We start from the raw sequence: 24,163 nt of genomic DNA on the forward strand, positions 1-24,163 counted from the left end.
TTACTTTATTAAAACTACTTTAGTTATATAAGTATACTGCATATATTAGGAATTTGCATTTAAGTGTTGAAAATATATAATTTAAATATTGTAAAGCATTATCCAAGATATTTTATGCTAAATACAAGTTGGTTTAGAAAAATTTGGGTCTTACAAGTTTGGAATATTTCTCAATCTTGATTATATATTTCTGAAAATTGATCAAATACTTTACTTTGTTTTCTCCGTTTCGTTTTATATATGTATATATGAATTTATGAAGAAATAGTCTAAAATAGTAACAAGTTACCAACTAATTACTAGAACAGTACAATTTTTAGAAAATTTGGCAAAATAGTCTTTTGGAAAAATATTGAAGGATATAGAATTTAAGGTTCAGATTTTCAATGTCTAGGTTTTAGTTTAAGGATTTAAGTTTTAGAATGGAAGAAAAAGATTATTTTACAATTTTTTCACCTGAATACTTATCAGGTTTGATCTCACCTAAATTTAGCAGCAATCGAACTCACACAGAGGCTGTAATCTGCTATATGATGCGGTTTGGAGGGAAGACTCCCGATCCGCTGGCATGGGATGGATCTTTGAAGACTAGATCGGATCTGAATTGGATCAAGGCAGATCACATGCACCCTTCGTCGCCTCTCCTCTCGTTGCAGAAGCCTTGGCGATCCGATCTGCACTAAATTACAGCCTGGAAAAAGGCTTTCGACACCTTATTATCATATCTGATGCTTGCACTTTAATCCGAACAATTACTCAGCAAAAGTAAATCAAGGAGATCTTCAGCCTCCTTTTTGATATTAACACTTTTGCAAGTTTGTTTTCATTTGTATCTTTTACTTTCATCGGCAGATCAGAGAATGGAAGAGCTGATTCTGGCCAAATTGGCTCTTTATGAGTCTCTCTGATTAACTTTAATTTGTACTTGTTGGTTTTCTATTAAATGAAATAGATGTTAAAAAAAAAAAATTTCAAATGTTATTATACTATTTTGACAATTAAGTTTTCACTTTGTATTATTTTTAAAAATCTTCTATAAGGATTATGTATCCTTTAACTATTATTATGTATTCTTTAACTATTATTTACAAACAGAAGTAATTATTATTTTTCTTTTGTATAATCAAGTTGTTGATGACCTTAACTACTATTGCTACTAATAGAACGAAATAGATAACACACAATAAAACTGTTGTTTTTACTTACCAAATCACAAACTACACAAATAATCCAATTATTAAATACATCAAAATATCAAAAACCCATATGTACAATATATAAAATACCAACTGATATCCAAATCTTAAATTGTTTATACTATCTGCCAAACATAAATATATCTGTTAAATACAAAAAAAATAAATATAACCCACATGGATTAAAAAACTGGAAAAATTTGGATAACTTTTAAAAATACTAAATTTTCAAATGGGTAGTTCAAATATTCTATCTCATATATATGTTAAACATGCCTTTATCCATTGTTACTAAAAATAGTAGATAAATTAATAAACGGTTGTTTTTACCTAGTTAATCATAAACCACACAAATAAATTTAACTATCAAATCGTTCAAAATATTGAAAACTCATAGGTATAATCTATAAAATATCAACTGAGTTCCAAATATCAAATCGTTTATGTCTGCCAAACAAATCTCTGTTAAACAACCGTAAGAAAAAAGTACCCCTGCCCAAATCAAGGTTCTATGTAGGAGACTATAAGTTTATGTAAATGAACTAATTTTCTTATTATATTTACTTATTCATATTAAACATATTTTCTGTGAATATATAGATATTAAAATTGTAAATATCAAGTAGAAAATGAAACATAATTATACAGTTTTTATTTTATTAATATCACTGCTATCAAATTACAATCTCAACATTAAAACCAACTATCAAGTCACAAACAACACCCACAAAATCTTACTTTCCAAACACTTTTATATATCAGAAGTTCAGAACTAATATGTCTATAGCTAATTTATAAGTTTTCAACTAATGTCTAAATCTTAATACACTTAAATATACTCGTCAAACAAACATCGTTAAACATCCTAAATAACAAAAACTACATCCGGCCTCATGGGCGGATTCAGAATCTATATTTTTTTATTATTATTGTGATCAATAATAAGCTTTTTTTTTGTCGTCCAATAATAAGCTTTAAAACATAATTCTTTTCGTAAACCAATTTTTAAATCCATACTTATGCAAATGTACGACTACGTGTCGGTTAATGCGTACATTCTTTATTTGAATACGGACACGTCGGACAGTTTGTCTACCACTACCAATGTATACCACCAAGAACAACAAAAAGAAATTGAATAAGAAATTCAAATAATCCTAGCGGGATACAAAATAACTCTATAAACAAAGTCATTCAAATGAACGGTCAAGATCATATGTAGAGAAATGTCTAATATAGTCAATATAATGAATGGGTTAGATTGTAAGAGCAAATTAAAGTTTGATGCACCGCACCGTAGATACGCATAACTATAGGGCGAAGAGTCCACGATTTATTTAATCGACTGAGTCTGTAACTAGTTTCCCTTCAGTTCGGAGCAGAAAAGCAAACCCCAAAAAAAAAACAAAGAAAAGGGAGAGAGAGAGAGAGGAGTGAATACTCTTTGTTGTGGCTTAGGGTTTCTTCTTCGTTTCGATCGGTACATTCACATTTCACAGGTGTGATTTTAGGGTTTTCCTAATGTTTCTTCTGTTTTGACATTTAGGGATTTTTTTTCTTAATTTCTGTTAGGTTTATGCTTTCTAGTTTCGCTGGTTTGGTATTTCTTAGAAATGTGGCTTCTTCAGTCTCTTGGTTTGTTCTTTTTTTTTTGTGATTTCTATGTTAATTTGTTCAAAAAACTTACAGTTCGAGTTTTTTATTTTTTATTTTTTTATTTTATATTTAAACGGCGAAAGCTCTTTTTTTTCCCTCAAACCTTGAAGACTTCGCTAAACTTGCATGCAGTTTTCTTCTGGGTTTTTTTTCGCAGATTTTGGAGTGAAAATCCTAAAAAAGCTCGGTACTTTACTATGCTCGTTGCTTCATCTCTCTGATTTTATGGGTTGTCTTTTCATATGTGAAATTTTTGTTGAGGTTTTTGATAAAAAAATTTCACCTTATCTGGGTTTTTTGTTGAACAAAGCTTACATTTTTTGTGTCGTACATGCTTTTTTCTTGCGTCATCACTCAAAAGTTTGTTTTTTTTTTCCCTACTTTACTTCGACGCTTGCTTCATATCTCTGGTTTTGTGGGTTTCTTGTCTAAAGTGAGATTTTTGCTGATGTTTGCTTCAAAGATGTCATCTTTTTGGGTTTTTTCTCGTCAATCAAAGCTGTAAATGTATTCCGCGTGATGATATGTGATGAAAGCTTGCATCTTTTCGTGTCATTCATGCTTATCTACATTTGCATGCGTCTTTCTTCGAAATAAAGTTTGGGGCTTCTTTGTATCAGTCAAAGATTTATTTCTCTCTGTACTTTTTATGAATGAAAGTTGGTAACTTTGATGAATGTAGCTTAGTTTTCGACAGAATTGTGTTTTTTCTCATAAACCCAAATGTTGAAAGTTGAACTTGTTTAGTATCACTCACAGATTGTACTTCTCTGTGTTTGATGAATGAAAGTTAAAAACTTTGATATTGCTTAGTTTCAGTCAGTATTGTGTTTCTGCTCATAAACCCAAATGTTGTGACCTAAACGATTTAGTATGAGCGATGATTCGACTTCTCTCTTGGGTTTTATGAACGAAAGTTGGAAGCTTTGATAAAGTGTAGCCATATTTCTTTAGTTTTTGCCTGGATGTTGAAACCTAACCTTTTCTTTTAATGGGTTGTTTGTGCAGGACATGGATTCTACTAACGGTAATGGAACTGAGGTTGAATCAGCAAACGGGAGCGGGGTTGCTGATGCATTGCCCCCTCCTCCACCAATCATACCTCCCAATGTTGAGCCAGTACGAGTAAAAACCGAATCTGTTGAGAAAAAAAACCTGAGAGTCCCTATTGCTCGGGCTGGGTTTGGATCCAAGGGCCAAAAGATACCACTGTTGACAAATCATTTCAAAGTCAACGTTGCTAATCTTCAAGGACATTTCTACCACTACAGTGTATGTTTTTTGCAACTGTTGTGTTCATTCTATCTGTTTTTTGGTTTTGAATGTTGTGAAACTAGTGCGATTATTTGTGGTTTTGAACAGGTGGCTCTATTTTATGATGATGGTCGTCCTGTTGAGCAAAAGGGCGTTGGAAGAAAAGTTCTGGACAAGGTTCACGAGACATACCACTCTGATCTAGATGGCAAAGAGTTTGCCTATGATGGAGAAAAGACACTCTTCACTTTTGGAGCGTTGCCTAGTAACAAGATGGACTTTGCTGTGGTGCTTGAGGAAGTATCTTCAGCCAGGTAAAAGCTATCACATTGGTCCTCCGTTTGATTGCTTTAGTTTTGGTTTTGATTGAGAATTTTATGAGCAGGACTAACGGAAACGCAAGTCCCAATGGGAACGAAGAGCGAAGTGATGGTGATAGAAAAAGACTGCGCCGGCCTAACCGTTCCAAAAACTTTAGAGTGGAGATCAGCTATGCGGCCAAGATTCCTCTTCAAGCTCTTGCGAATGCTATGCGTGGTCAGGAATCAGAGATGTCCCAGGAAGCAATAAGAGTTTTAGATATCATCTTACGTCAACATGCTGCTAGACAGTAAGTGATTAGTGTTTAGATTATAATCTCAAATCTCCATTTTATCTAACAACTTTGGAAAAATTGCAGAGGCTGCCTTCTTGTGCGACAGTCATTCTTCCACAATGACCCGAGCAACTGTGAGCCTGTTGGTGGTAACATCCTGGGGTGTAGAGGATTCCATTCAAGTTTCCGAACAACACAGGGTGGCATGTCCCTTAACATGGGTATGTAATTTCACCTATTTTGATGTTGGTGTTAGTCCTTTCTGTTGCAGCAATGATTAATGTTTTTTGCTTTGTTCTTATGCAGATGTTACAACCACAATGATAATCAAGCCTGGTCCGGTTGTTGACTTTGTCATTGCTAACCAAGGTGCAAAGGATCCGTTTAGTTGTGACTGGTCTAAGGTGATCTACTCATTATGATATGTGGCTATTTCATGGTCTAAGCATGTTACTTACCTATTTTGTAGACGTTACCGTTTTAACATGATGTTTTCAACAGGCAAAAAGGACTCTGAAGAACCTGAGGATTAAAGTCAGCCCCTCAAACCAGGAGTACAGGATCACTGGCATGAGTGACAAGCTTTGCAAGGATCAGATGTAAGATGCCATTCACTCAATATTGCTTTGTAGTGAGATGCATTTGTTTCTGATTTAGTCTGCTGACATTGTGATCCCTTTCGAAGATAGACAGTTCACTGAAGTTTGCTCGTTACCTTGTCTAGGTTTGAATATAGGCCAAGGAATGCAACAAAGAATGAAAATGGTGAGTACGAAACTGTTGAAATAACAGTAGCTGAGTACTTCAGAAATGAAAAGAATCTGGAGCTGCAATATTCTGCGAATCTACCGTGCATCAATGTTGGGAAGCCAAAGAAACCAACTTATATTCCTCTTGAGGTTTGCCACTTTTGCTCATCAACATTCTCATGGTAATAACTTGTTTTAGAAATTCATGCTAATGTTTGTAATCTGGTGGAATTTTTTTTGCAGCTCTGCTCTCTGATTCCCCTTCAGAGGTACACAAAAGCACTGAACACATTCCAAAGATCTGCCCTTGTTGAGAAATCTAGACAGAAGCCCCAAGAGAGGATGAATGTTCTGTCTAAGGTACGGAATCCTGACTGTTTCCTAACTGTTCTGTTTTGTCCGAGAACTAGAATTTATATATCTTGGTTTAATGTTTTCAGGCCCTGAAAGTGAGCAACTATGACACTGAACCCCTCCTGCGTTCCTGTGGCATTTCTATCAGCTCTAATTTTACTCAGGTGGAAGGTCGTGTTCTGCCAGCTCCCAAGGTATGATACAATTGCTTAGTTTTGACTTGATAGCTTGTTTTAAGCTTTTGCATACAGTTAATTTTCTCTTGTTTTCTTTGACTGGCAGCTGAAAATGGGATGCGGAGATGAACTGTTTCCGCGAAACGGTCGCTGGAATTTCAACAACAAGGTGCTGTGTCTCTCTGCCGTTTGTTATATATACTTATATGTTCAGATAGTCTGAATCCATTTGTTGTGCAGCAATTTTTTGAGCCAACCAAGATTGAAAAATGGGCTGTTGCAAATTTTTCTGCGCGCTGTAATGTACGTCAACTTGTTGATGATTTGATCCGAATTGGAGGATCTAAAGGAATTGTAAGTGGATTCTTTTTTTTTCTTGCAAAATTTTATCAACATTGTAAATCTTGACTGCATCTTTCTGTATTTTGTAACAGAAAATCGATATTCCCTTTGATGTGTTTGAGGAGAATCATACTCTTCGCCGTGCTCCTGCCCTTGTTCGTGTGGAGAAGATGTTTGAGGAAATCCAATCTAAACTCCCAGGTGCTCCACAGTTCCTATTATGTCTGCTCCCCGAGAGGAAGAACTGCGACATATATGGTTAGAAATCTCATAATTCCAGTCCTTAAGATTTTCTTGTTGCATATATTGAAATGTTTCTTTGACAAAAACTTTGAATTCCTCCTCAGGCCCTTGGAAGAGAAAAAACCTCACTGAATACGGCATTGTTACTCAATGCATGGCTCCAACGCGACAACCTAATGATCAATATCTTACAAACTGTCTTCTGAAGATCAATGCCAAGGTAACTCTGTCTTTTTTTCTCCTTTGTACCAATGGTTCATTTGCTTCTTGTCTCTAATTCATATACACTACAGCTTGGAGGCCTGAACTCAGTGTTAAGCGTTGAGCGTACACCTGCCTTCACAGTCATTTCCAAGGTTCCAACCATAATCCTTGGGATGGATGTTTCTCACGGATCTCCAGGACAGTCTGATGTCCCGTCCATTGCTGCTGTAATATGTTGCTCTCCGCTGTTTTCATATATTGTTTGCTTTTGCATCAGCTATTTTTATTTAGTGAATTCTTCGATTCTGATATCTAATTGTTTCTTTTGTAATGGTTTACGTAGGTGGTGAGTTCTAGACAGTGGCCTCTAATCTCTAAATACAGAGCATCTGTTCGCACACAGCCTTCAAAGGCTGAGATGATTGAGTCCCTTTTCAAGAAAAATGGAACCGAAGATGATGGCATAATCAAGTACAATTATACTTATTCTGTGTGGCTTTTTATTATGCTGCTGTCTCTTGCCTGAGCTCCTGTTTTTTAAAAGTATTTATGTAACTTCATGTTTTTGCAGGGAGTTGCTGGTAGATTTCTACACGAGCTCGGGTAAGAGAAAGCCAGAGCATATCATAATTTTCAGGTAATTACTTAACTACATGAGAGCTTTTGGTCTTCTTCATTCTCCCATTGTTTATTTTTCCTAATACCAATTGTTTCATTGCCTTAATGCTTCTAGGGATGGTGTTAGTGAATCTCAGTTCAATCAGGTTCTAAACATTGAACTCGACCAGATAATGGAGGTGATTGAAATATACAAAAGATAAATTCCGTTTGTTAGTGTAATTTGCTTTTGCTACTTTGTTAGTAATCTTATTTCATCTCTCTTTCCTCAGGCTTGCAAGCTCTTGGATGAGAATTGGGACCCAAAGTTCCTTGTGTTGGTGGCTCAAAAGAATCACCACACCAAGTTTTTCCAGACTAGCTCTCCTGACAACGTTCCTCCAGGTAATTGATTAATCTTCAATTCTTCATCATAACCTTTCTTTTAACACATACACATACATGATCTCATCATTGTGTGTTTGTTTCGTGTTTCTAAAGGGACGATAATCGATAACAAGATCTGTCACCCTAATAACTACGATTTCTATCTCTGTGCACACGCCGGAATGATTGTAAGTATTATCTCAACTCTTTCAAAAACCACATATGTTAATTGCTATTAGAAGTGTGTTTTTAGTCGTTTGATCTCTCTTTGTATTTTTAAATTAGGGAACAACTCGTCCTACACATTACCATGTCCTGTTTGATGACATCCATTTTTCACCTGATGAACTTCAAGAACTTGTCCACTCTCTCTCCTACGTGTATGTAGTCTTAACCCTCATTGATTATTGATTATGATCAACTTTATTGTGTTGATCTCAGAAAATGATCTGATTTCTTTCTTTGTCAAATTTTCAGGTACCAAAGAAGCACCACTGCCATTTCTGTTGGTAAAATATAATAATCTTTTCTCTACTTCCATTGATTTTAAAGTCTCCATTATCTCTTTTCGTAACTGATGTTTTGTTCTTTTTGCAGTTGCGCCGATCTGCTATGCTCACTTGGCCGCTGCTCAGCTAGGAACGTTCATGAAGTTTGAAGATCAATCTGAGACGTCATCAAGCCACGGTGGTGTGACAGCTCCAGGACCAATTTCTGTGGCGCAGCTCCCGAGACTCAAAGACAACGTCGCCAATTCCATGTTCTTCTGTTAGATGGAAGAAAAGCAGCTTTAGAATGTGCAGTCTGTTTTTCCCAACTTGGCTCTAAGTAAGTAGTAGCGATCGGCTTTTCTGACTTTCATATTAGGATCTCTCTCGGTTTTGAAGCAGTTTAAGGCAACAAAACTATATAGGCTTGGTATGTTTTTCTGTGACTATTTTCGACAGCCTTTGCTGTCTGTGGGGTTTGAATATGTTTTTGCCCCTTGACTCTGTCAATGGTTGTGTCTAAAAAAAGACTTATTTTATTGAATATCTCTTTAAGTTTAGGAAGTGACCCTTTCGTTTAAAATAACTCTTACATTAACAGACAAAAAACCCAAATAAACGACAAAACCTGTTCAAAAGTAAGACACAGTTTATAGTAAGAAAAATTTCTAGAGGTTAGTTAAGAAATAGTACCATTTTGTTTATCTTAACTCAAATTTTAAATTAAGCACTCATAAATGACATAAGCTTGTTTGTATAATTTTGTTTAAGCCATTTCTAGTGAACATGTATAATTTTTGTTTAAGCTAGTAAGCTACTTAAGTATATTGAATGATTCCACCAAAACCATAAGTATTGGTTTAGGATCCAATAACTTCATGATTCACAAAATTTCATAAAACAATGACCAGTAACCAAAAATGAGTAACAAGTCAAAGTAGAGCAGGCTTATCAAATTATTCATGAAACACCAGATATTACACAATCTTATCGAAAACCATATAAGACCACTGAAGCTGGTTTGCTCGTAGACCACCACTCAATTTTCGGCACGCATCGATCTCATCTCCATCTTTCATATCAAGCTGTAGTGGAAATTGAAGATTCTTGATTGTATTATATTAACTATTTCAAGCTCTATAATACAAATATATGTACGAATTTATTATATTAACTATTTCGAGCGCGGTTTTGAGTATCCTTGAAAAAAAATAAAAATAATTCCCAGCATTTTGTTCATTGCTATAAGACAGTGTTGAAAAATGGATTATTATCCATCTAATTTATGATTATTTACTTCTACATGAAGTTGCTACGAACTCATAAGTAGGTAATATAATTACTAAAATGACCTTACAAACAGGTCTGTTTGCAAAAGTAATCTAACGCCCTTACATTTTTGCTAGATTAACCTTATCAGCGTGGAAAAGACAGTGTAACCCCTCACACAAGAAAATCTATATTTTTTTTTTAATAATTTCGTAATTTAATTAATTTCTTTAAAAAATAATAAAAATAAAAAAATTTTAATATCTTTAGGATTTCGTTTTCAACCTAATTTCTATTTCATTTCCGAGAAAAAAAAACCTAAAGGTGGCGGAGAAACCGACGATGATGGTGATTTTCCAATTTTTGCGAGTTTCCGGCGTCTGCATCGTTTCCGGTCACCTTCTGAGCTTCTTATCGGCCTGTTCTACATCTCCGATAAGTTTTTTTCCATTTGTCGTTTCATTTTTCTTCATCATTTCGTTTCATTCACTTTTTCATTTTCGCGTTCTTCACCGTTGTCGGCTTGTCGGCTACAGCAAGCACCGGAGAAGACGAAAGACAAAAAAGCTGATTTCAGACCTCTCGTCCTCTCTTGGCGACGAACACGTTAGTTTTCCGTGTATGATAGATTTATTGCATCATATATAATTTATTGTTCCATGTATGGTAGACTTGTTTAATCATGTATGATAGAGTTATTATACTGATTTTTTTTGTGTTTCCAGCGAATCTGTGATTCTGGCGATTTCGTGTTTGAGGCCTTGAAGTCGTTTCATCTTCTTCGAGAATCGATGTGAGGACCCGGCGAGCATATTAGGAAACTTCTGGTGTTTTTTGGGTGAAAGACACAGTCACCTATGGCGGCAGAGGCTAAAAAGGAACTTTCGGCGTCAATTGTGCAAAAGATAGAGTTACAGTTGCAACGGCGGCTGAAAGTGAGCTTTCGAAAATAAAGCTAACCCTAATTTGTGTGTGTTGCAAGAATCAGACATCCGTGTATAGTAGACTTGTTAGACCGTGTATTGTAAAGTTATTGTTTGGTGTATGTATGATAGAGTTGTTGAATCAGGTATGATAGAGTTATTGTTCTCTATATGTATGATAGAGTTGTTGAATCATGTACGATAAAGTTATTGTTCTTTGTATGTTATAGTTGATTTATGTATGATAGACTTGTTTAATCATATATGGTATTGTATAGTTATTGAATCATGTATGATTTACTTGCTTAATCATCACTTTATACAATTGAAGTTTCGACATATTTTTCGATATCTTTGGACTCCGCTTTGTCTATAATCTAGACGCATAAATGGACGGACCGTTTTGTTTTCAAATTATCGCAAAAAACCACCAAGTTGTCGAGTACTTACTAAAAACCCAGAAGTGTATCTCGCGGTAGCTTTTGCAAGTATGTCTTCAACAACATATAACTCAATCGAACCTCATAATAGCATTGATCCAAGTCAAAATTTTCATAAACCATACCTACGAAATCACTATAGTCGATTTCCCAATCAATAACTAAAACTTTTTCCTCAAAGGTACAAATAGTACTCCAAAAGAGGTAAAGAGAAGAAATCATAAGAGCTACTAGATGCAGTGGTTGGAACAGAAAAATTCGATAATAACTACTTGATAAAAACGTCATTTCATATCATTAAGTCTACCGTTCAGTGAAGTAAATATGTCTATCAACTTTCAATATGTTTACCAATTTCAAATAGGTCTACCAATTTTCAAATAAGTCTACCAACATCAAAGCTCCCAAATGAGTTATATGTCTATTATATTATCAAATAAATCTACTTTTTTAAAAATAAGTCTACCACCGCCAAATATATATATTACATAATACCATATGTCTATCACATATCTATACTCTCTAACGGAACTTTTAAGTCTACCACACAGAAAACAAGTCTATTATTTCAAAACAAATCTATTATCGACATTTACATCTACCATGCGTACAACAAAGCTATCACGAATAAATTTTTTATATTGTAGTAGATTTATATTTATTAGAAATAAGTCTATTTTCGTGTCTAACAAATCTACTGTGAAAGATAATAAGTCTACCGATTTTGGTCAACCACATCTCACAAAGTCAACTCAACAACATTATGTCTACCAACTTGAAAATAAATCTACTTTAAGAACCAACAAGTCTACCAACACATTCAAATATCTATCAACAATTTTAAATCTACCTTTCGATGAAAATAAATCTATCATTATAAGTCTATCAACATCTAAACAAATATATTTTTTGAATATTAAGTCTACCAAAAATTATTATGTCTATTGATATATTTTTAAATCTATCAAAACTTATATATCTACCATTAAGCTTGGTAGACTTATTTCTGGGTGTCCGATTTTAACAGCTGACGTGGAAATAATTTAATAATGACATTTTTGTAAATACGTTTTTTCTCATCAAAGCTTCCCGAAGGTAAAATCGGGTTTTTTTTTTAAAATGGAAGGTTATTCTACTAATTTTGAGAATGTAAGGTTGTTCTACTAATTACAGCTATTTTTAAGGTCACAATAGCAATCCTCCCTTGCTATAAATATGGGTGTAAGGCTATTGTAAGGGAATATAAAAACAAAGAATATAACACAATATATATATATATATATATATATATATATATATATATATATATATATATATTGCACCCACTTCCTGCTCAAGGATGTAGGTTTACGGTACAATCAGCTCCAACTTTTGTTAAGGGATTATATGAATCCAGAGAGAGTAAGGCTTACGGTACAACAGTTCTTTGAAGTTCATCGCATAGGTCCGGAATAACTGCAAGACAAATTCATCTTCAATCGGCTGTATCTTCCAAATCGCCTGATTCCAAGTTTTCAGGAAATATGACTTGCTCCTCTACAAACTTGTTGAAGACACCGGCAGTTGAATCGAAGTTTAAGACCTCCGTCTCATGCAATCGTTCAGGCGTATTGCCAGGTGAAGATATTTTTCCGAGCTCATGCACCAATGCCAGGGTTTTCTCCAAGCGGTCTAAGCTCCATCAGATCCCCAAATGCTTCTAAAGTACCTAAAAAACTCTCCAAACATGCAAGACTCTTTGGAACCTAATGCATTTCCTACAAAAGCTAAAACAAAGACAAAACTCTAAGAAAACTATCTATATGAATGCATGAGACTCTATTCTTGAACAAAAAATACGTCATAAGTATGCAAATATATGAATATATCAACAACACAGAAAAGTTATCTTCTTGTATCCACAACCTCTAGACATAAATCATTGGTAACAAAAAAAAAAAAAACTCACGACATAATAACAACAAACCAAGGGTGTTGCTGGCTTAAACTTCATTAATGCACTGCATAAGACTTTGAGTTGCAAGAGGACCAGAAAAGAATGTGTACCAAAATGTTTGCGTATATTAAAAGCCTTTGAATACATTATGAGTTGTCAACATTCCACCCTTTTCTAACTTCATTTTACCATCTATCAAAATCTTTTTAATTCATCCTTTGTACTGTAATACTGTGTAAGTAATGACAATAGGTGTTACAGCTTATACTACATCCACTTGCTAGAAGGGTAGAATTATTTGACTCTGAATTTCAGATGGATCTAATAAGATATGGTCCATATGGAGCAAGCTCTCATACCGAGAATTGTGTGCTGCACGCTGTGTGGCTTTCACATAGCATAAAAAAAGCCATCTTCAAATAATCATATATACCTTCAACACCCACAACTCCGCATCAAGCTTTCTCCATTTTTCTAGTTCCACCGCAGTTGTGTATTTCACTTCTTTAACACAACAAACTTGGAAAACAGGATGATTGTAGAAAACCAAACTGAGATGTTGCATGTAAGTCAGAGTTTAGAAAGTAAATATGATGTTTATTAAATACCTTATTCATATAAGTTTAAAAATATGTGAGTCACCTTTAAATTTACAGATATGTGAGTGCAAAAGAGATGCCCAATAGGGAAAGACTGAAAGAGTGAAATCTATTTTATATATATACTAGATTCTAACCCCGTGCATCCGCACAAGAATATTTTTTATTGTTTAACGAATTTTGTAATATAATTTATGTTTTTGAGTTTAGATATAATTATTTTTATAAATATATTTTTTAATAAGTGAAAATATTGATTTTTGTGTTTAGATATATTTTTATAGTATTAAAATTAATTATGATTATAAAAATATAATTTTAACCCATCCGCTAATATTAATTCAAAATGAACTATTATAAAAACATAATTCTAATTTTTCCGTTCATATTACCATATAATATAAGTATTTGTTAAAAGTTTGAGATGTATTAACAGTATTATTTAGCATTATAGTTTTCTAAAAAATTTTCAACGAAGAGAATGTACAACTGGTTTTTCAAACCACATTATAGTGTATGCAATAATTTTTAATTTTTAATGTTTTAATTTTCTATGAAAAATATATTTTCAATATACATGTATAATTCAAAATTAGTGATATTAGTTACCAAAATATTTTTAACCCGGTTTTATATATATATTTTTAGTTCTATGAATTTTAAAAAATATATTTTTAATATTTCAATTATACATTTGAAATTTACCTATTATTCTATTATTAATTTGTAAATAAATCATAATCGTAAATATATTATATAAAAAACATAAATATCATATCATTTACATTATTATAAATATTTTATATTTCAAATATGACCATTATTTTTCATATGTGAATATTTTTTTTTTCCAAAAATTCAAGATATTTTTGATAAAAATGTTTAATAGTATAGAAATTATTTAAATTAGAATCTTTAAATCAAATCTAAATTAATATCTGATTTATTATTTTTAATCAAATCAAATTAAATCTAAATTACTTATATTTAAGGAACTCTAAAAATATTTTAATTAATAACTAATTTTCGAAATTAAATATAAATAATTATTAAAATTATTTTTAAACACTTAAAAAAAATTAGGAGTGTTTGGAAGCAAGTACTAAATGTGGTTCTGTTTTAATATAATAGATATATATATATATATATACAATTTTACATTTGGAACTAATTACAATTTCCCTTGTTTTGAACCCAATAATCAGATTTGAATCAGTTATGCCTGAAAAAATATTTTAACATTTCTTACATCACAAAAAAAAAACATTTTGACATCTCTTACATCACAACGTTTATGCTCGAACCATTTATTTTGACTAATTAGACCATTTCCAATGGTCATTCATTTTGAGGGAAAGCATACACAAATGAGAAAAACTTATTTCCAATGGTATTTCATTCTGAGAAAAAAATGAGTTTATGGATAGTATTACGTCAAATTTGAAGGAACATTATCCATCCTTTAGTTTTATTTTTTTATTTTTTTTTATTTATAAAATTATCCTTATAATTTTACATGTTTTAAACTTTTTATTTACTATTTAAATAAAACAAATAATTTTTTTAAAAAAATTATAGATAAATATTAATTAGTTTCATAATTAAAAACGTGAAAATGCAAATTTTAACAAACATACAATAACTTAACCAGAAATAAAATTCAAAATACATATTTACTACCATAAATAAATATAAAAGATAAAATAAAATTGACATAAGCTTAGATGTTTTAATTTGCATAAATTTTATAATTTCTTGAAATAATTATTATATATAATTTGTAAACTTAAAAATAATATATGTTATTTGTAATTAAAATATTCTCTTTTGAGAAAAACAAATTTGAAAAAATCTCAATAATACTATAATAGATTTACTAATAAGTTATTGGAGAAATCTTACTACTAAGCGTAATTGACATGTAACTACATGTATTTTTTTTTTGTTTGTACCAAATTTACTCCAAACTCGTATTTTGTTTAAAATTTAAACTAAAAGAAATTATTTTTTTATCAAAAAACTATTATTTTTTATTGGACATAAGTAATTAATTACCTTTTTACATAGTGTAAAATACTTAAAAAAACAATTTGTGTGTACCACGTAAAAAAACCTTACATGATTGGTCTGGAGGAACTGACACATCGATATTGATATTCCTCACATCACCTATAATTAGAAAGAAAACAAAAAGTTAAATTTCCATTAACCTTAAGAGAAACATAGAGACGGTGACTAATTAGCCAATTTAAGTACGACTCTGCCCTAAATCAAAAGATGGAGAATTGGAGAAAGCAGAATTCTTAATCCTTCGACATCCACGGTCTAAAACCCTACCTTCCATCATACGGGAACAGAGATGGGTAAACTCGGAAAACCCTACCTTCCACAGATTTCTGTTTTGGTTATCTGCTCGATTGTTCTACCTCTTCTAGTCTCCGCGGCGGAGGAAGAAGAAACCGTCTGCGGTTGCTCTGCTGCTGTAAATACAGCGACGGCTCTCAAGTATAAGATCATAGCTTTTTTTTTTTGGTAAGATGTTAAATAAAGTATAAGATCATAGCTATCTTCTCCACATTGATTTTCGGAGTTTTTGGTGTTTGTTTGCCGATCTTTGGCCTCCATCCAGACAATGTTCTCTTCTCAATTGTTAAGACATATGGTGGCATATCAGTCCTCGTCATTGGTGTCGGCGACATTCTTCCTGATGCCACAGAGAGCCTCACGAGTTCATGGGTCGGAGATGAGCCACCTTGGGGTGATTTTCCGATGACCCAAGTTGTAGCCATGGCTGCTGCGATCATAACCCTCACTGAATCATTGGCTCCAATTTTTATGGAAAGACGTCACTTTGGATATCAGAAGCTCCCGGTAAACCCCCAAAATCCAAACCTTTATCTTTGTTAGCTTAGACTAAAATTATTTTAAATACATTCTTGATTACAAAGAACATTTTCGACTTCTGATTTCTTTCGTTCTTGTGGGTTTAGGTGTTGGAATTAGGGGTTTTGGTTCACTCAGTGATCATAGGAATATATTTAGGAGCATCTCCAAGTGTTATCAAAATTAAGACTCTTATAGCTGCACTCAGCTTCCATCAATTGTTCCAAGGAATTGGGTCTTGGACGTCGCATCTACCGGGTAACAATCTTAATTTTGTTTTTAATCTTCCTCTCTCTCTTTTTGAGAATTGGATCTTATCCCTTTCTTCTTCTCTTCTTTTCTTTGGCAGGCAAAGTATGAATTGAAGAAAAGTTTGGTTATGGTGATAGTATCTGCTCTCACAACACCTGTAGGAATCGGGATCGGTATTGGAGTCGCGGAGATTTTCAACGAGAGAAGCCCGACCATGTTGATGGTATCCGTTTTTTTAAAGCTGCAGCCGCTGGAAGATTGATGATGTACATGGCGTTGCTGCTTTTCATGTAAATCTCGATGCTATTGGTATTATGTCACTAGCCACGGGGAGGTGTACTACTTGCTGCTGGCAATTAGTTTTTGTTTCGATTTAAGTTTTGAGGAAGTTATAGATTTTGGGCCTGTTCGTTTGAGCAGTTGACTGATTCATCCAGATGATCCAGTTGATTGATGTTCATTTAAGGCATAAAATCACCTTCATTCATAAGGTCAACTAGATCATTTAAGTTATGACTAAATTTTTAGATTCAGCTGGCTGATCCGATTTGAACCAGAACCAGTTTCAATCAAAACATTATAATGACTAAAATACCCTTATAAAAATAAAAAATTTACAAGAGAAAAACCTAAATCTAAATCTCATCTTCTCTCTTCTCTTCTTCGACTTCTTTATTCTCCGACGGCGGCGAGAAAATTCTCTTCCCCAGCGTCTTCTCTGACATCTCCATTCGCCGGCGTCTTCTCACTCGTCTCTCTTTCTCCTAATTGCTTTCTCCGACGATCTCGTTTTCTCTCTCAGCTGAGGTAATCTATTTGTGGGTTTTGTTTAGAATTCCAAGTTTTCTTCTCTAATCTATGCTTGCTGCTTGTTCTGCTCGCTTTTGAGAAAAGCTTTGTTATGGGTTTTGAGTAATGTGTATAGAGGATGTGGAGAACGATTTGATATCGAGCATGTTTGCGTTGTGTAGTGACGTCCTTCTTTGTGAATGACGCAGAGCTAATCTGTGAAGGGTTCAAAGTTTTTTCAAGTTTTTCAAAGTTTCTTTCTTTTGCTTGCTGCTATATATTTGGTTTTCTTATTTGTGTGCATTTTGATATTTGGCTTTCTCTGTAGAATAGAATCGATTACTCTGGATGTATCCCTGTGTGATTATACACTCACATCTTAAGAGTTTGTGTTACACTTAGTTCTGCAGATTGCTATAAATTGATTCTATGATTTCGGCTTAATTGTCCAGTTTGTGTGAGCTGCAGTAGATGTTGATTGGAATCTATTCTTTCTGGAAATTTTCCTATTTACGTTGATAATTACCTCTTGTGCTACATCGTATGAGGCTATCTTGCTTCCTTCACATGTCATTAATTGTAAAGAAGATCATCAAACAAGATGAACAGTAAGGTAATAGTCGGTTTGATATGTTCTGAGTTAACTTGTCTTTCACGTTTCTTTGAAATGCTTAGTAGTCCGTAGCCACACTCTCTTTTGAATGTCATATTCTTTGCTTTTGGTTTCTTCATTTTTCTTTATATGATTGGTGAAGACAGCTACTTTGAACGTCATGCATGTCTCATATCCTCGTATCTCGTATATTCTAGTTTGTAACATTATTCTAAATAGTTGTAGTATCATACTGTTCTCTTTAACGTACTGCCATTTGTTGATCTTAGTATACCTATGCATGTGAGACCAGTATGTTATATGTATTGAACTGTTGTACAAGAAGTTTGGTTTTCTTTTGGTGTGCATTTTGATCTTAGTATACCTTAGGATGCATGTGAGACCAGTATGTTATATGTATTGATCTGAACTTTTGATATGCAGTGGTGTTTTGGTAAAAAAGATTCTTCCACCGGAGCTCGTGAATCACACCCAGTCCTGTAAATCGACTCGGTAAAGGAACATCAGGTTAGCCTATATGATCATGCTTTTCGTATACATGCTTGTTGGTGTTATATTTATGGTGATATAAATCATTTTGTTCTTGTGTTAATTTGGAACTCTTAGCTTCTTAATTAGTGAACTTGTTCTATTAGCTGCTTGTCTTTTCCAGTTTCATCACTCATCTCAATGTATGTTTATGTGCTTAGGAAAGTATCCAATTTTCCTGCATCATGTCCTTTTATGAATTCTGTACAACGTATCTGTGTCTAATATATTCTAAGTGAAACATAAAGTGTCTTATACATCTTATTCTCAATCTCGATGGTTTTGTAGTGATCATGCTTATGGTACATTAGAGTAAAATGGAATAGTTTAGTATGTTTTCTCTCTTTGTCCATGATCTGATTGTCGAGTACGTAAATAACCTGGTGCTCGTGAGGGCAAATAAAATTCAGTGATTTTTGGGTCGATTAAAAGTCAAGAGATGTGCTTTAGCTTAACTTGTTTAGAACAGGTGGCTTCCTAATGTTTAGCATCAATTAACATAATGCAGAGTGTATTATTTGGATCTAAAAAGTAGCCATATGCATTTGCTATTGTTGATATAATCTCTTCCAAGTGTTTATTTTTCTCTTTGGTTTTGATTGTTCCTTATAGATTAAACTTGGAGTTGCAGTCATTCTTTCTGGATTTTAATTTCTGGGTTTTGATACTTGGCGCAGGTCTGAGGAGTTTTTGGTCTTGTCTCTTTTCAATCTTTCTTCTCTCTTGACCTCTTCTTCAATCTCTCTTCAGTTTGGATCATCCTTAACCGGTTCCACTTGATTCTTAGAACTGTACACAGGTATCCTTCTATCTCTATTGCTCCTTTGTCTTTAAGCATCGTGATTCTGTTCTACTAGATTTGTCTTTTGTTGATTGCGGTTCTGCTTACCTTTCACTTGTGCCACTTGCTTCTTGTGCTTCTTCATCTCCAAATCATTCTCTGATAAAGAATGCTTTAGATCATCATATTTGGCTCATACGGTTTCTAGTTCTGATTGTAAGTGTGTAACTGCTCATCGTTTGCTTTCTTAATTTGTTAAGTTGTTGATTGCGGTGCCATTAGCTTTGATAATTCGTTCATCTTTTATAATTCGTATGTGTCTTAGTAAACGTGATTAGAGTCTTGCTCTGCTTTCTTGAGCCTTAGAATTTGATCCAAATGCAGCATCTTCTATGTATATCTCTGGTTTTTGCCTCTTGATTCGTTAGAGATTGATTGTCACTTATAAAACGGTGTATATACTTATTTGTCTTACGTATGTGTTTTACTTTAACGTTCACTCTTTCTACTGAAAGATATTGTTTCATTGGTTCTTTTGTGGTTTTCACCTGAGATCTCTCTTTCTGCCGAATATACTGATTTTTTTCTACTGATTATGTATCATTCATGTTGTCAGATGGCATGGTTTGTGGTTGCTCTTTCGCTAATTGTTATCTGGGTCGCTTCTCTCTGCAAAATTTTCTTTGGAGCAACATTTAGTTTCAAAGCTGCAATTCTTGATGATGGCAAGTAGCCGGAAGATGTTTATCACGGGTCAATTACTTCTTTCTTTTAACGCTTACTTTTATGCAGAACTTGACATATCTTTGTCGCTTGGGCTTCAGGTATAACCCCTCACAAGAAAAATGTGCTGTTCGTCATCGCACATCCTGATGATGAGTCAATGTAATATTTAAGAATGCATCTCTCTGGCTGTTGTTGGAAATGTCAAGATTAGGTTATTTGTGTTTTGCTGAGAAATTAGTCTTTGACATTCTCGACAGGTTCTTTTCTCCAACAATAAACTACTTAACTACCAATGCTTACAACCTTCACATATTATGCTTGTCCACTGGTAATTATATGCCTTATCAGACTTTCTAGATTGGTGTATTGCTTTCCTTTACAAAGTTTTGGAATTTCATTTTGGACTATAAAGATGAATTTATTTGTTTCAGGTAATGCCGATGGTATGGGAAGCATTAGGAAAGATGAGCTGCATCAGGCTTGTGCAGTGCTCAGGGTAAATCCAATTTGTCAAAAAAAGGAGTTTTTTTTGTTATTGCAGCGAAGAACGTGTTTGCTAATATATCTCGAACGTGACGCAGGTTCCTCTTCGACAGTTAAAGATTCTGGACCATCCAAATTTACAGGTTAGTGATTAAACCTCCCCAGCACATGTGTATCTTTTCATTCACCATCTCATTTAACGGCCCTGAGTATATTATATTCTCTCTCAGGATGGTTTTGGGCAAGTATGGAGTCATGATTTGTTAACGGAAATCATCGATGAAGCCGTCACTAATCATGATATTCACACGGTATGACTTGACTCTGAAGCCTTGTTAAAGACACTAATCAAGATATATACTTCAAGTATTTTTCCACTTGATTTCAGATTATAACATTCGATAATTATGGTGTTTCGGGTCATAGCAATCACCGTGATGTACACCATGGAGTATTGTACGTTAAGACTCTTTTAATCCCTGAGTCATGAAACCTCAAAATCTTTCCTCATCACTGTGTTGTATATGCAGAAAGTTCCTGATGATTAATTCAGAAAAAAATATCAAAGCTTGGGAACTTGTAAGTTTTACTCTCTTTTTTTTCTTTGAACTAAAAAGTATCTTCAAGCTCCTATTGATTATGAACTCGATTCAGCTAAAATGTCTACATGGTTTTGTACATAAGGTAAGCTTTAACATCTTTCGCAAGTATTGTGGACCCGTCGACATTTGGCTGTCAATTTTGTCTGCCAAAAGACATCCGAGTAAAAGACATCCAAGTAAACTAATCATTATAAACGAGCAGCCTTGGAAAAGCTTGGAAGCAATGGCACAACATTTAAGCCAATGGGTTTGGTATGTATCTTTTCCCATAATGTGATCTGTGTTCTTGCTCTGACCATGATGAATGTAAAGAACGGTAAGAACTGAAACATGAATTTTTGTTGTGTTCTGTGAATGTGCAGGTTTCGAAAGCTTTTCGTTATTTTTTCGAGCTATACATACACGAATACACTTTGTAAAATCAACCCTTGAATCCAGATTTTTGGAGACCTCCTTGCTAGTGTACTTGATTGAATGATTACAGTTTTCAACAAGCAAATGAGTTCTTGACGAGGCAAAGGTAAAACATTTTTGAACAAAAAGTTGTATCTTGTGATGTTGGATCATTAATATAATTTATTGATTCGAACTTTTGAAAAAAAATATAAATAAAAGGTGCTTAATTAATTTTTAATTGTTTTTTTTATTGTACAAATACCTTTATAGCAAATTTTCATAAGTGAACACAAAAATAACAAATTTGTTTGTTTTCTTTAGAATTAATTTAATTGGTTAAGAATATATTCATGCTTTTAGAGAAATTAAGCAAGTAACACAAAGGTATATTTTCAGTCATTTTTATCTTTCTGAACATGTATATATAGACAGTTTATACTATTCTAATATTGTTCTATTTATTGTATATATTGTACCCATAGATCTTGTTTCATATTGTACCCATTTTGTTTCTTTTTTAAGGGAGAGTTTCAGATTTAACCCATATTTCAAAGTTAAACACAAAACTAACTTCTTTTTTTTCTCTCTCCAACTTTTGCCATTTTCTCACAATTTTATCCTTCCCACTTAAACTATTAACGAAAATGCCATTATATATCTAATAATTCGATTTTTCTTTAATTGGCTAAAGTCTTCTCGGACCTTCTAAACACTTTTTAATTATGTGAATGCCATCGTCTTCAATACTTTCAACCACCATGAACAACCATGAAAATGGAATAAATGCTTACCAACCAGTTTTAAAACTGTAATAAAACAAATATCTAAACTCATTCACTCACAACCTTGCTCATTCTATCATAAGTTCTTCTCCAAAATATCTGGGCAAAGTTACAATGCTTCGCGCCATGCTTTTTCGGTGAATTCTGGTTTACTCGACACCTGGGTTGTTTAATTTCGGTGAAATCCTAAGTTCTGGGTGGATAAGAGAAACTTAGGGGAGCTCCATTTTGTTAAAGGTAATCCTCGCACTTCAATTTCTCCACATTTCAGTTTTTATATCGCGAAAGTAGACTTCTCGTGAACTTTACTGAAGTCTATGAGTCAACATAAGGTTATTTTTGCAATTGACTTTTAAAAAGTAGATTTCATTAAACCTCACGAGAAGTCTACTCGATATCCTTTGAAAACAAAAAAAAACATAGTAGACTTCATTTGCAGGCTTAAGAAGTCTACGAAAAAAAGAGGTTATTTTTGTAGTTGACCGTATTTTGACTTTTGGATTTAGACTTCATTATGAAGTCTACTTGTGTCGTCTGCATACGAAGTCTACTTTCAGGTTACTTTTGTAGTTTGACCAAAAACGTAAAGGCCATTTTTGTGTTTGACTTCTGTTTTTCAAAAATTAAAAAATTTAAAAAATTCCAAAAAGCTTCAGTAGACTTCACAAAGAAGTCTACAAACTGTAGACTTCTCTGGGAAGTCTACTTATTGTGTTCGGTCAAACTTAGAAGGAATATTTTTTTGAGTAGACTTCATTGTGAAGTCTACTAAAAAATTCAATTGCAAAAATAACCTATTTTGTTCCGTAGACTTCTATTTAACAAGTAGACTTCAAAAGTAGACTGTCAGAGAAGTCTACTCTTACATGAAGTCTACAATAGAAGTCTACTATGTTAGTCAATGCATTGGTCAATTGCTAAAGTAACTTTTTTTGCCTGAAGTCTACTCCTGAAGTCTACTGAAGCAAAAGTCAACAGATTGATCAATTGCAAAAATAACCTTTTTTTTTAGTAGACTTCATTTGTAGACTTCTCAATGAAAAAGTAGACTTCTCCTCCAGTCTACATTTGAAGTCTAATGTAGAAGTCTATCTTACTATGGTTTTTTAAAAACGCGTTTTAAGGAAATGTATAAACTATTTTTCAAATTTTTTGGTTCAGAATTGCTTCTTAGTAAGTGATTGAACTATCCAGTGAATTTTATCTCATTTCATTGGATATTTATTGCTGAATCAGAAGCTTCAATTTTTAAGGTACTTAGCTTATCAAAGTAGACTTCGTCGTGAAGTCTACATTCTAAGTCTGCAATAGAAGTCTACGTTTTGACGTTTTTGTAAAAACGCGTTTTAAGCAAATTTATAAATTATTTTTCAATTGTTTTTGTTCATAATTGTTTCTTAGTTAGTGACTGAACTACCTAGTGATTTTTATTCCGTTTCATTGAATATTTATTGTCGAATCAGAAGTTTCGATTTTTAAGGTACTAAGCTTATCAAAGTAGACTTCGTCGTGAAGTCTACTTTGATACAAAAAGTCTCTATGCGGTGTTTGCTAATACGGTTTATATGGTTATTTTTTCAGAGAATGGCTCAAATTCCAGTTGTGTACGGTGAGTGGAAGTTTAAGGAGAATTCATGGCATTTTGTTGTTGACATGTGCAAAGGTGGAAGAATGTGGTTTTTGAACGATGGTTGCACCTTTGGGCAGCTTACTGAAATGGCGCGAGATGATTATAACTTAGGCAAGAAGACTGGGATCATCGAGTTAACCTACGCACTACCAATGTTGCAAAATATGGCTCCAGATACACCTCCAATGCATGTCACCAATGATAGACAAGTTTCAAGCTTGATTGCGTTAAACAGAGTACATATGTTACGCCTTTGTGTGTCCTGTCGAGTGGAGATGGATACTGAGGAG

The 24,163-nt window shown here is 33.5% G+C and overlaps 3 protein-coding genes across 7 annotated transcripts; all 3 read left to right on the top strand.

Annotated features, from left to right (window-relative positions):
• The first annotated feature begins 2,574 nt into the window (after positions 1-2,574).
• On the top strand, positions 2,575-8,785 carry LOC18025387 (protein argonaute 4). Of its 2 annotated transcripts, none has more exons than XM_006408612.2 (23): positions 2,575-2,695; positions 3,861-4,124; positions 4,215-4,420; positions 4,492-4,716; positions 4,786-4,922; positions 5,008-5,105; positions 5,203-5,300; positions 5,426-5,600; positions 5,694-5,810; positions 5,891-5,998; positions 6,087-6,149; positions 6,221-6,334; positions 6,415-6,580; positions 6,670-6,785; positions 6,859-6,996; positions 7,113-7,240; positions 7,341-7,406; positions 7,503-7,566; positions 7,660-7,771; positions 7,868-7,941; positions 8,039-8,133; positions 8,231-8,262; positions 8,351-8,785. In XM_006408612.2, the coding sequence occupies exons 2-23, from the start codon at positions 3,864-3,866 to the stop codon at positions 8,524-8,526; spliced, it is 2,769 nt and encodes a 922-aa protein (XP_006408675.1). In that variant the 5' UTR covers positions 2,575-2,695; positions 3,861-3,863; the 3' UTR covers positions 8,527-8,785. The 2 variants fall into 2 exon arrangements, with proteins under 2 accessions (XP_006408675.1, XP_024015989.1); XM_024160221.1 differs by lacking the exon at positions 2,575-2,695 and adding an exon at positions 2,982-3,039.
• A 6,982-nt stretch (positions 8,786-15,767) lies between these two features.
• On the top strand, positions 15,768-16,982 carry LOC112089088 (probable zinc transporter 12). Its single transcript, XM_024160060.1, has 4 exons — positions 15,768-15,890; positions 15,959-16,279; positions 16,399-16,549; positions 16,641-16,982. Exons 1-4 carry the CDS (start codon positions 15,768-15,770, stop codon positions 16,649-16,651), a joined length of 606 nt encoding a protein of 201 aa, XP_024015828.1. The 3' UTR covers positions 16,652-16,982.
• A 226-nt stretch (positions 16,983-17,208) lies between these two features.
• LOC18025388 (probable N-acetylglucosaminyl-phosphatidylinositol de-N-acetylase) lies at positions 17,209-23,947 on the top strand. Of its 4 annotated transcripts, XR_002900941.1 has the most exons (14): positions 17,209-17,350; positions 18,369-18,452; positions 19,151-19,272; positions 19,871-19,979; positions 20,079-20,139; positions 20,238-20,308; positions 20,412-20,476; positions 20,562-20,606; positions 20,694-20,774; positions 20,852-20,919; positions 20,994-21,042; positions 21,148-21,317; positions 21,428-21,585; positions 23,825-23,947. XR_002900941.1 is itself a non-coding variant. In XM_006408613.2 (13 exons), the coding sequence occupies exons 4-13, from the start codon at positions 19,871-19,873 to the stop codon at positions 21,495-21,497; spliced, it is 789 nt and encodes a 262-aa protein (XP_006408676.1). In that variant the 5' UTR covers positions 17,209-17,350; positions 18,369-18,452; positions 19,151-19,272; the 3' UTR covers positions 21,498-21,679. The 4 variants fall into 4 exon arrangements, 3 of the variants coding, with proteins under 3 accessions (XP_006408676.1, XP_024016136.1, XP_024016135.1); XM_006408613.2 differs by lacking the exon at positions 23,825-23,947 and having other exon boundaries at positions 21,428-21,679; XM_024160368.1 differs by lacking the exon at positions 23,825-23,947 and having other exon boundaries at positions 17,232-17,350; positions 19,224-19,272; positions 21,428-21,679.
• Positions 23,948-24,163: the final 216 nt, after the last annotated feature.

The sequence above is a fragment of the Eutrema salsugineum genome, unplaced genomic scaffold (assembly GCF_000478725.1).
Source record: "Eutrema salsugineum unplaced genomic scaffold, Eutsalg1_0 scaffold_12, whole genome shotgun sequence".
NCBI classification, from domain to species: Eukaryota; Viridiplantae; Streptophyta; class Magnoliopsida; order Brassicales; family Brassicaceae; genus Eutrema; species Eutrema salsugineum.

Bases quoted from the DNA above. Each gene is read 5' to 3' on its own strand.
- LOC18025387 (XM_006408612.2), top strand. From the start codon at position 3,864: ATGGATTCTACTAACGGTAATGGAACTGAGGTTGAATCAGCAAACGGG. The intron at 6,786-6,858 runs GTAACTCTGTCT...TATACACTACAG, and splicing joins TTCTGAAGATCAATGCCAAG to CTTGGAGGCCTGAACTCAGT. The intron at 7,772-7,867 runs GTAATTGATTAA...GTGTTTCTAAAG, and splicing joins TCCTGACAACGTTCCTCCAG to GGACGATAATCGATAACAAG.
- LOC112089088 (XM_024160060.1), top strand. From the start codon at position 15,768: ATGGGTAAACTCGGAAAACCCTACCTTCCACAGATTTCTGTTTTGGTT. The intron at 15,891-15,958 runs GTAAATACAGCG...TGTTAAATAAAG, and splicing joins TCTGCGGTTGCTCTGCTGCT to TATAAGATCATAGCTATCTT. The intron at 16,280-16,398 runs GTAAACCCCCAA...TTGTGGGTTTAG, and splicing joins TTGGATATCAGAAGCTCCCG to GTGTTGGAATTAGGGGTTTT.
- LOC18025388 (XM_006408613.2), top strand. From the start codon at position 19,871: ATGGCATGGTTTGTGGTTGCTCTTTCGCTAATTGTTATCTGGGTCGCT. The intron at 20,309-20,411 runs GTAATTATATGC...TATTTGTTTCAG, and splicing joins CATATTATGCTTGTCCACTG to GTAATGCCGATGGTATGGGA. The intron at 20,477-20,561 runs GTAAATCCAATT...AACGTGACGCAG, and splicing joins AGGCTTGTGCAGTGCTCAGG to GTTCCTCTTCGACAGTTAAA.